We start from the raw sequence: 11,689 nt of genomic DNA on the forward strand, positions 1-11,689 counted from the left end.
TTTGACATATACCACCTACCTAAATATTGTAGTAGTCCACATACACCCCTTCATGGCAATGATGTTCCCTAATGGCAGTGGCCTTTTTCAGAAGGATTATGCACCCTGCCACACTGCAAAAATTGTTCATGGATGGTTTGAGGAAAAAGACAGTGTTCAGAATGTTCACTTGGCCTCCAAATTTCACAGATCTCAGTCCAATCATGCATCTGTGAGATGTGCTGGAAAACAAGTCCAATGTATGGAGATCCACCCTTAAAGGTTACAGGGCTTAAAGGATCTGTTGTTAATATCTTGATGCCTGATATCACAGGGCACCCTCAGAGGTGTTGTGGAGTCCATGCCTTGATGGGTCAGGGGTGTTTTGGCAGCATGAGTGGGACCTACACAATATTAGGCAAATGATTTTATTATTGGGGCTGATTGCTATATATAATAGATGAGTATCAAAAATTGTGTAAAATCTTGGATAAAGCAAAGTACTAGTCCAGCTGTGCAAACAATAACAAGGATGATAACATTATACAATAGGTTAAAAAGCAAAGAAACCAAGAACTGTAGCGGTCAATATTTAGGTTAAATAAATTATTTTTTAGGAAAACGGGAGAAGGGGTTTGGAAATTCTGATTGTGATGGTAAGGCTGCTGAAAGGGTAAGGATGTGGTTTGCTGCACAACAGCAAAGGCATTATCAGTAACCTTTGGAAAAGCTATTTCTGTAAATGGATAGTTGAGGGATTTGAGATAGTCCTGAATATAAATAAAAAAAAGAAAACTGTCCAGTCAACATATCATTAATAACACTAGACCATTCTAACCTGATGTGTTTTGAAAAGATGACACTTGAAGCCTCCCTACTTACGTGATTTTTGGACATTAGTAATACACCTATTTATTGCTATATGGGGCCACACCTACATAAAAGGTAATGTAATGAGTATGAGGAGGTGGCTGGTACAGATGTGGGAGATTAAACCAATAGATTTAGCGTCACCCACCGGCAGCCCTCCTCCTATTGGCTCATTCGGTGTCCGTTGTGGAAGAGCTCCGTCCCCTCCCAGCAATCCCGCAGCTTTGCTGTGGCTGGCAGCGCCCGTGCGGCTGTGAGTGTGATCCTTTCTCGCATTTATGCCCGTTAGGTCTGAACGATGGTAACAGCGCCGTACGCTGCGGTATGGCATTGTCCGGATTTATCACTTTCTTGGCAATCGGGACAAGTTGTTTAAATAATGGTCATGACATACTACTGCTTCGCGATGTACAGCGCCATTAACAACTGAAGGTAAGGCGAGGTTTGTATTATATGACAGCGATAACATTTCCATGTCATAAGCAACAAAGGGTGGACCTCGTCAGAACTGTTTTAATACACTGATTGTGCAAGCGTCTTGTGTGAGAGGCTACGAACGAGTGCTTCTGGAAGAGGCTCGGAATGATCAGCTGTTCTCCATAATGGGCGCTTATATAAGGATCTGGGGCGATCTACTACAAGCCGGTTCTGTCACGGAAAACTGCAGGTTTTCGTCAGTTTCGTGGCTCTTAATTACTGGGGCAAATAATAGAAAAAACAATAACATTTTGAGTAAATTAGCGAAAGCTTTTTTAAACAAAATGTTCACAATCACGAGCTGGCTGAACATTCAGACAATGGCATGCGATCCAGTTTGGGATTTAGACGCCTGTGGTGCAAGGCACGGGGTGATCCCAGCAGAAGCAACTCCATACAAGAAAGGTGAAACTGCGTCAAGACACAAAGCAAAAGACCCCAGATTATATGAGATTTAGATTATCGTAGTCGCACAATGATCATTTTGTAAACCTACACACTACAACAGTCCCGGTCTAATGAAAAAAAAAAACTATGGTAAAATTACATTTATGTGAAGGTTTTTATTTTTTTTTGTTGTCAAGTAAGTGAAGCGCTAGTTGTTGTAGAGCAGCAATGTAACACTGCAGTTCTCAAGCATTTAGACTTCAGTTTCCATCTGGGTTTGCGGTGCCCTTTGTGTGAGGTTTTCCTTCCTTAACTTGAGCCAACTTGATCCAATTCAAACCAAAGACATTCTGTGATTTTGATTAGCTACTGTCTAAATTTCCAAGGTGTGTGTGAGAGACTTCTGCAGTGCACTGTTTGTGCAGAAATAGACACTGGTAACTCATAAAAATGAATACATCAAGTGGGTCTGAAAGTAAATTAAATTAGTTTGTCTAAAAAGTATAGAAACTGTCTCAGCCATGGTACATTCTGTATACCGTTATTCTTTTTATAAACTAATAACTTTTGTTACTGATTGATATAGAGCTAGGGTTTGTCCTAGGGATTGAACTGGAATTGTATGTCAATCCATGTTGTAGAATATCCACTTTACACTCATTCATATTGGGAAAATGTAGAGTTGCCAATCAACGTATCTTGCACATTTGCAGGAAGTACAAAACCATGACATGAGAGGGAGTATGCAGGTGTCTAAATACATAAGGTTTCATTTTCTCTAAAATTTTCAACAGATTTCATTTTTTTCCAATCCCCTTTATTGCCACCTGGTCTATAGTACAGTATATCCTATAACAAGACCACCAAGTGTTGGCCCTTTGAGAATCACACAAAAACATTAAGATTTTTTTTGTTTTCTCTTTGAAAGATTTGCTCATAATATGGACATGGTTTACTGTGAATCACAAATTGTGCTTACTTTCTGAAAGAGGCATTCACTTTGTTCAGTTATTATAGGTAAAAGGGAGGGTCTGTTTTGGGGATTCAAAGAAAGAATAGCCCAGGGATGTAAGTGAGGGCTGTCCAGTCCTAACAGTGTTTTGATGCTGTTTTGTATGTTATTATTGTGGAAATAACAGGAGGTGTAGCAGTTGAGAATTTCATGGACCACTATTTGAAACTAGTTATGCAGCTACACAATGGACCAAGCTTTGATTTAAGGCTGGAGTACCTTCCATGTGCTGTTTGCATATGCCCTCTGTTAGTGTGACTTTCATATAGACTGGTTGGCCAATCAATTATACAATTCATTAATCAGCCTTTATTTTGTATAGCATATGTCACAGAGCACATAATGAAAGGTAATTTAAAAAACAAATACATCTTAACTAACAAGATACTATGAAAATGTGTTCAATAAATTATGAATCACAACAAAATAGACATTACCTAGCAGAAGATGAATAGATAGTTAAAACAATTAGATCAGAAGTACAAATAGGATCAGGAGCAATATAGAAAGGAAGACTTGGTTTAGACAGTATAGTTACAGGTATATGATGAGAGTGAAAATAAACCAAAAAAGAGGAATTTTAAACCTAAAATACATATGTCCACTGACAGAAATTCAAAAACAAATCTCTCAGGACAGTTCCCCAGAGCTGTCAGACTTGGTAAATGGTGCCATATATTGGTATGGCATGTGTTTGGAATATTGAGGAGGGCAGCATCAATTGGTCACAGTTGTCTGTCAAGTTGCTATAAAGCAAGCAGCAATTCCAGATAATCTGGAGTATTCAAATTAACTAATTTGGAAGGCAGCAGGTAAATTCTGAACAAAATTTCATATCTTGTAGCAAGCCATTGTGATTTAGCCAATGGTGGTGTGACATTGTTTTATGTGGGGTAGCATTTTTAAATTCAAGCAGGAAGGATTGAATTGTAGTAATCCAACCAAGATCGGACATTGCTAAGTATTTAGACATGAGAAAGGGTCTAACTCTAGAACAGTGTTTCCTGGCCTTTTTTCTGTGGTGGCACAGATTTTGTAACCAAAAACATCCCAAGGCACAGCACTATTTTATTAACTTTAAAGACTTTATATCTCATATATGTGCTCAACTGTCTGAAGGGGCAGAACTACTGGAGAACCTAGTAAAGAGCAATTCCAAGATCAACGTTCACAGACATGGCACATAGTAAGCACTTTGGTGGCATCTCCTAGCTGCTTTGTCCCTTTCCCACCCCTCTCTGCCTCAGATGCAACTTGTATGCCCACTATCCACTAGCCCTGTGAGGCTTACTAGCATCCACGCACCGCCATTCGATCCAGATGGACTCTAGCAGCCAGGAGACACGTCAGAAGTGCTTTAACATAGAGATCACAGAGCTGCTTTTATGTCAGCTTCTCCAGGTATTCCTTTCCTCCTTAGACAAGTCTTGATCACCTACAGAGCTTGTCCCTCTCAGGTTCAGAACCAAGTTCACCACATTATTATTTCCATGGCCCACCTAGGAACCTCTCACGGCATAGGCACACTGAAAAACACTGCAAATGTGGTAGAAAGATTTTCTGATTACGACAGAAATGTGATTTTTAAACCTGAGAGTACTCTTGAGTCTAACCCTGAGGTAACAATGGATGATGAGAAAACTTTGCAGTAGCTGATATCTATATAGAAAGAGACAAAGATCTTTAAGTTGAAATCTTACATTGGCTCAATTTGAGTGTGGTGTGACTACATCCCATGATTGACTGATGCTCCTTTTAGGACTGGTTTCTACTACCAGGATATAAGCAGCTCACTTCAGTTCACTTTAATACTTCATGACAATATCAGCAGTTAGTGTGAATTTACTGTAGTGCAGATTACTTTAATAATACAAAAAACACAATATAAACAATATTCTTCAATATTCTTGTTATGCCAAATACAAAATAAGACATATTAATTACCTAATTAAAATTTGTACTTAATATTTAATTACACCTTGTAAGCATATAAAATATAAACATTCAGCACCATAAAACCTAACAAAAAAAAACCAGACATACTGCAAACCTCAGGTCCAGTTTTTACTTCTTTGCAATTTTGACTGTAATAAACTGTTGTTTTTTTTTTTTTTTTTGGTAGAAGTAATAATGACAGTATCCAGAAATTTATTCAAGTTTTTTGTTACATGAAGAGTTATGCTTGTTGTGACCTGGTAGATATTTTAGTTAGAAATAATAACTCTGGTTATTTATTTTTTTTATATAGGTCATCAATAAGTGTTTAGTGGAAAATGAAGTACAACAGGGTAACATCTTGACGATTTTCTGATGATTTGAACGGAAAGTAATGCACACAGAAGCCTCCCAAGCTGTCATCATGGAACAAGTGAAGTCTAGGGGAGCAGAGAGCCCCCGTCTTGCTTCACTACGCCAGTCTGATGCAATTGGAAGTCATTCAGAGGCAGAGGAAGTTGGAGTGGAGAAACGAAAAAAACGGAAAAAGGAGCCAAGGCCAGAATCCATTATTGTGTATCGCTCAGAGGTTGAGATGGTGTCAAATGAAGAGCCAGGGAAAGAAGACACAGAAAAGAGTGGGGATGAGGCGGCCAAGTTCTTGAGCACTCCAACCGGAGAAGGTACAGTAAGTTTTATGCTGCTGCTCTATAATAGGACTTTTTTTTTTTACTTTGGTATAAATATGCCTTAAAATAGCTATCAATGTTTAGGGAACTTTATCAGGTCCTGGTTTGTTCTTACTAAGGAGAGAGGGTAAAATGCCTTTTAAGGATAAGTATACATATTTCACACATGATACTCTGGTACATAAGTACATCTGTATTTGAATATACAGTATAAAAGATTTTAATAAAATGTAAATAGTTGGTGCATTCTTGAAGACAGACAGTAGACATATGTTACATATCTACTATCATGGAGAAAAAATGTATATTCTTCTTTTATTATACATTAATAAAGGTTTCATATAAAGAGTCATTCCATCCAGTTGACTGTTTTACATCGTTAATTTGTGAGAGTATCTAAAAATGTGGACATTTCAATGACTTTTCTAATTGGACTACTATGGTATTCTGTTTACTGTGGCAATACAGTGGAATGTATGGATTCTCAAAGAAAATTATGTATTTTTCATCATTGATCTGTGAGTTTTTGAAAGTAGAATTGGGGTTGATAGGTAGTGAGAAATGTAAAACAGTTGTACATGAAAGATTATTCACAATATGATCTGTCTTTACAGGAAACTGGAATCCTCCACTGGACAGCCGTTATGTTACACTAACTGGGACAATAACACGTGGGAAGAAGAAGGGTCAGATGGTGGATATTCATGTGACTTTGACAGAGAAGGAGCTTCAAGAGCTAGCAAAGTCCAAAGAGCCCCTCCAGACAGAAACAGACAATGAGATGGCAGAGAAAAGAAAGCAGGCCTGCCAGATGGGGGTCAGCAAGGGTCCCCACGTTGTCCTCTGGAGCCTGTCTTGTGCTCCTGTGGTGTTTATGCTTTCCTTTGTAATGTCCTTCTACTATGGGACTATCACCTGGTATAATATTTTCTTGGTTTACAATGAGGAACGAACGTTTTGGCACAAAATAACCATTTGCCCCTTTCTTATCATCTTTTACCCAATTATCATTGTGGTAATATCTCTGTCTCTTGGTCTATATACTGCCATCACACAGGTTTCATGGGCTTTTGCAGAATGGTGGATTGCTGTCCGTGATCTAGAGAAAGGCTTCTGTGGCTGGATTTGCAGTAAGCTTGGCCTGGAAGACTGCTCTCCCTACAGTATAGTAGAGCTTCTAGACTCAGATACCCTCTCGGGCAGCATTCCAGGCAAAGGGGGTCCAGTTCAGGAGCTTGAAACATCTGCAGTTTGAAATTTTCTACATTGATAGTTTACTGTAGGAAACCTTAATAATTGCTTTTGCTATCTTCACTGCGACTTTCCATTTTAATACAAAGTAATTCATATTTCAATAAATATTGCTTATTCTCTCTGATGTATAATATTGCTGATTCCAGAATCTGTGGCCTTCTCAAACAATGGTGCTGCCATTTAATGTAAAAGTCGCCATTTGGTAGATTTGTTTTATATGGTCAAGAAAGGGTCTCATTAAGTGTGGGTCTTTCTTTTTGTAAAAAGACTAATTTAAATGTTTTCTATAGATAAATTAGCATTGAGAATGCCAAACCAACATCAGCTAAGGAATGCTTTGATAAGAAGTAAGTAAATATGTAAGTAAGATTTCTTTACCTGCATGGGAGGTCAGCTAATAAATGGTTTTCTTTACAATAGAAGTGGACAGTGTAAATGAAGTAGGAGAAAAATATATGGCACATACTTGTCAAGGATCACTGCGTAAGATACCGACTGTGGCTTTCAGACGTCTCTTGGATCCATTCATCATTGGAGAGTATTTGGAGATGCATTGTATTTTCCATGGTCTGAGAGTATGATCTATGAAGAAACTAACAAACATATTAAAATGATAAATATAATTTCTATTTTTATATTAAAACTATTAATTTTTTGATTTTCAAATATTGATTTAATATCCAAAATAGCACGTCAAAGGCACATTGACCTCTTTTAATGTCTTGTGCTGAAAAACTTTGCTGCTGTTAAAAGGCATAATGAAAAGTATGCACTTCCACTGATGAAATATGGAATGACCTGATCCTTTTTTGCTGTTTACTGAGTATATGTAGTGCTATATACTTTTTCATGAACAGAAAACCTTCGTGAGGTCAGTTTATGAGTAGAAGTTGTTAACGCTGACATTTATGATGCTGGGTCTTACTTTCACCTTTCTTACTGTTGAAATAATGTTCTCTGTTAATTTTTGATTATTATTATATATATATATATATATATATATATATATATATGTATATATATATATATATATATATATATATATATATATACACACTTATAAGTGACTGATACTTGAGAAACTTTGTGTAATGCTAAACAAAATCACAGATGTCTTTTTGCAAAATGTAGTGTATTATATAAAAAGTTCTGATATTCCTAGAAATGAAAGTTACTAGTAAATAGGTATCTGTCTTTGGTCCAACTGTCCTTCCTTCTTCCAGATATTTAAGCCTGTTCTGGTAAGGCAGTGTAGTGTTGATATCAAAGTAGGCAACAACTGAACCTTGCCTTGAAGAGGTTAACTGTACATTGCATGGCTAACAAAATCTTAGCGACATACACATCCATCCTTGGGGAAATCAATGCAGAATATTGATAAAAATGTTTATGAGCAGAATCTTGGCATTGTGATTAGTGCTGCTGCCTTATGGAGCCAGCATTCTGTGATTGAATCCTGTGACCAGTTGTTCTTTAAATGGAGTTTGTCAGCATGGATTTTTTTTTCCAGAAACTGTGGTTTTCCTTTTACATTCTAAAGTTGTGAGTGTTAGGTTACTACCGTATTTGCACTTTGTGGATGTGGACGTGAATGAATGTTACAAATGACTGGTGACCTATCCGAGAATGGTTCCAGTTTTGCACCCAGTTTTGCTTAGACAGGCACCACTTTCCTGTGTCCCTGAACTAGTAAAGTGGGTTAGAACCTGGATAGAAAGAAACATGTTTAATTGACCAACCCTTTTGTTAAGGTTATACTTATATTTTAATAATACTTCCAGTATGACAGTCCTTGCAAGACTGTATTTATGTTGTGACTAGATGCACAATTAACATCAAGTGAATCAGGCATATGACATCATCTGCTCTTCAATTATTTGTTTTCCAGAGGCTGCTAAATGGGATGAAGTTGCTTATTAGCCACCGTATACAGTATTATAAAGGTAGCCTTTTTCAGCTTTTTATAGGACCATCTCCACTATTATCTTTTATGTGCTATTTTATGAATTATATGCATTATTTATGTAGTTACATAAATCAACAAACAAATCAGTTTTTAAGAAAATGTCAACTAATTGTAGAAATAAAATATCTGTAGGAGACAAATTGGCAGAAGCTTGCACTTAATCTGTAGTAGAAAAATTGCTTATTTGTACATTAGAGCTTTCTTTTACTGTTGAGGGAGAATATAGCCTGTGATCCAGAAAGTACCAGGTTTTAGGCATTCATTACAGTGCTAAATGAAAGAGGACAACTAAAAGGTATGTTTGAATGAATTCAGCTACTGTATTTTGAAATGCATATTATACTGCTGTTAGATTAGTCTCTTTTCAAACACACACACAGAATTCCCTTTACAACTTCATAGCATCTTTCTTTACATTTTCAGCTTCCAAATTACTAGCGTAAACACTGGCTTATGGTTGTCAATATGATAAACACTATTATTACCCTACACTTTATGCTGCTCCTCAAACTTTTATTTGTTGCTTTTTAGGGTTCTAGGTATGAGCCCCCTTATAGTTTTTGATTTTGCAGTGCATTTAAATAATTTTCTCCTTTATTTAGCCATCTTCAAAGGTTCACTCCTAAAAGCCATTCAGACCCCTAGTCTTGAAAATTTTGAAAGATTCAGGTCTATGGTTTTCAAGGTGTAACAATCTCCTGTCCTAATGCTTGCTTTTAATATTAAGCTAAATTAACTTTTTTAGCATGATGAGAAAAAGACACTACAGGTCAGCCACCTGATGTTTATCAGTGAAAGACAGGCAAAAAATGGAAAAAGCAGAATGTAGTATTGAAATACTAACTGATACTAAATAAAACTATAAAAGAAAAGTAAAAAGGCCACCCAAAGATAAGCTTGATTCATCTCCTAACTATGTGCACTTGCCTATAACAACTAATCCCTAATGGGTAAAAATCTGAAAAATATCAAAACAGATATGAAGACAAATGCAAAATTTGCTGGAAAATCATAGATTATGGTATGTAAAGAAACTTTCAAATTAACCAGAAATTTGAAATGGGAAAAGAACATCACATACAGTCTGGTTTCCAAAAAAAAAGAAGAGTTGACCGTCTTACCAGGCTTCCAGGGCTGTACTATGACCACATGATCTCGGTAAGCAAGTCACATAATCATGTCATATGACATGATAATAATATGTGCCCATCTTGGACTGCCAGACAAAATAATACAGATTGAAAAATAAGGATAATAAACAACAGTGGCAAAATAGAGTGCCAAATGCACTTCAGTGGTTATAGAACCTAAATACTAGCATTTGTCTGAGTTAGTTGCTCAGATCAGTTGCAGCAGCATTTCATTGTAGCCAGTCTATTAATAAATGGCAGAATGAACATCATATAAAAATTACCATTTAATTACACAACTTGTATCCCAAGCTGTGAACTCAGAAGATTCCAAAAAGTTTCAAAAGTCTGCAAGCAGATTTTCTATGACATTTATCAAACCCGAGTTCCTTACAAAAGTTCACAGAATTCTAGCACTTTATATTCTGCTTCTTTTAGTGCCTGCGATGCATTCTGCTTAAACACATAGTTCTGTTCCAAAAAATGAAATGGTAGCAAGTAAGATCCATGCAGACAAGCTGCCTCTTAACAGCTGCTCATAGCTGAACTTTTTCTTAGTCAGATTTTTACAGTTAAGAAAAGCAAAATAGAAAATATTAATAAGCCTATTATAAAATTTAGACTAAGCTGTCTCAACAACAATACATTGATTTACTACATTTCGTAACTCTAGATTCACCACATAAGTGCAGAAAAAATAAAAACTTCAGGCTAACTTTGGAGTCCAAACACAACCAATAATACCTGCAATTAAGAGAATAGTTACAATGAAAACCCACAGCTACTGAGATAAAGTAATCCAGGCCAAATATGTACATTTAAATATCTTTGGGTAACATTGGCATGAACTGCTAACTGTAGAGTAGATTCCCTAACACAGGGAGAGTGAGAGAGATGCAGAAGTATTTATATATTTTTGTATCGATCAGAATTTAGTGTACATGATTGTGTTTTGGGTTCTCTCTAAATTTGTTCAGGGTTATATAGACACATCTGATCTAAGCTTCAGACAATGTAATATATATGCAGAACATTTTCAAAAAACACATTAGATTTCTCCATTCATGGCATTGTGGAACACTGACTACAAGATCAATTAGGCTTTTCCTAAAAAAAAAAACCTTAAATAAAGAAGGCTGGTACTTCTTCACACAGGATAATGTGATGTGCGCATTAAGTTTAAGAATAAAGAGTGACATTTAAGATTGTACAATTGTATTGTTTCTAATAAAAGACATTTGCAGCGGGAAACAAAAAGATAAATGCTCTTTGTTCATCTACAGTATGTTGAGCTAGAAATTATTCTAATAATTTTATCATGTAGCTTTTTGATAGGATGTGAAATGCACAGTATTAATAACTTGTTATTTGAATAGTAGGAAGGAAATGAGCTTGGGTTACTGCTTCTGAATTTTTAGAGATGCATACTAAATTTAAACTATCTGATCGCCTGGAGTATGAATAAGGCATTTTGTTGATCATAATGTATTACTATTTATCTTACTATGTATATGTATCATTTATACTGTAATCTTTGTATCAGTGTGGTCACTCTTCTCTTGGAACTATGCATTCACAATTTAAATAAATATTAAATCATGCAAACTTTGCTTATTTAAAAACATGCAAAAAATTAAGTACAATCCAAGTGGAAAAATGATTGAAGAAACTTTTAATGAGCAGATCTGACAATCTTCATTCATGCTGAAGTTAATACAGTTTAAGAGATTTGAACAATATACGTTTAAACCTACTGTATATCCGCATAAGAAACAATCATTACAAAATATATATGCAATATAACTAAATGTTATTACCACATAGTGCAGTAAACATGACTGGATTTATTTACACCTAATCTAGAACATATATAAAAATTAGAAAAGCACAATCTAATACAAATGTAATAAATTTTGAATTGCTGTAGAAATCACTGTAGAAATTGGACAACATGCGAAATTACGCTTTAAATAAATATAAATATTATTAA

General features: G+C 35.9%; 1 protein-coding gene across 1 annotated transcript; it reads left to right on the plus strand.

Annotated features, from left to right (window-relative positions):
- Positions 1–1,060: 1,060 nt before the first annotated feature.
- Positions 1,061–7,230, plus strand: tmem169b (transmembrane protein 169b). Its single transcript, XM_039756331.1, has 3 exons — positions 1,061–1,281; positions 4,974–5,343; positions 5,964–7,230. Exons 2-3 carry the CDS (start codon positions 5,055–5,057, stop codon positions 6,602–6,604), a joined length of 930 nt encoding a protein of 309 aa, XP_039612265.1. The 5' UTR covers positions 1,061–1,281; positions 4,974–5,054; the 3' UTR covers positions 6,605–7,230.
- Positions 7,231–11,689: the final 4,459 nt, after the last annotated feature.

This window comes from Polypterus senegalus, chromosome 6 (genome assembly GCF_016835505.1).
Source record: "Polypterus senegalus isolate Bchr_013 chromosome 6, ASM1683550v1, whole genome shotgun sequence".
NCBI classification, from domain to species: Eukaryota; Metazoa; Chordata; class Cladistia; order Polypteriformes; family Polypteridae; genus Polypterus; species Polypterus senegalus.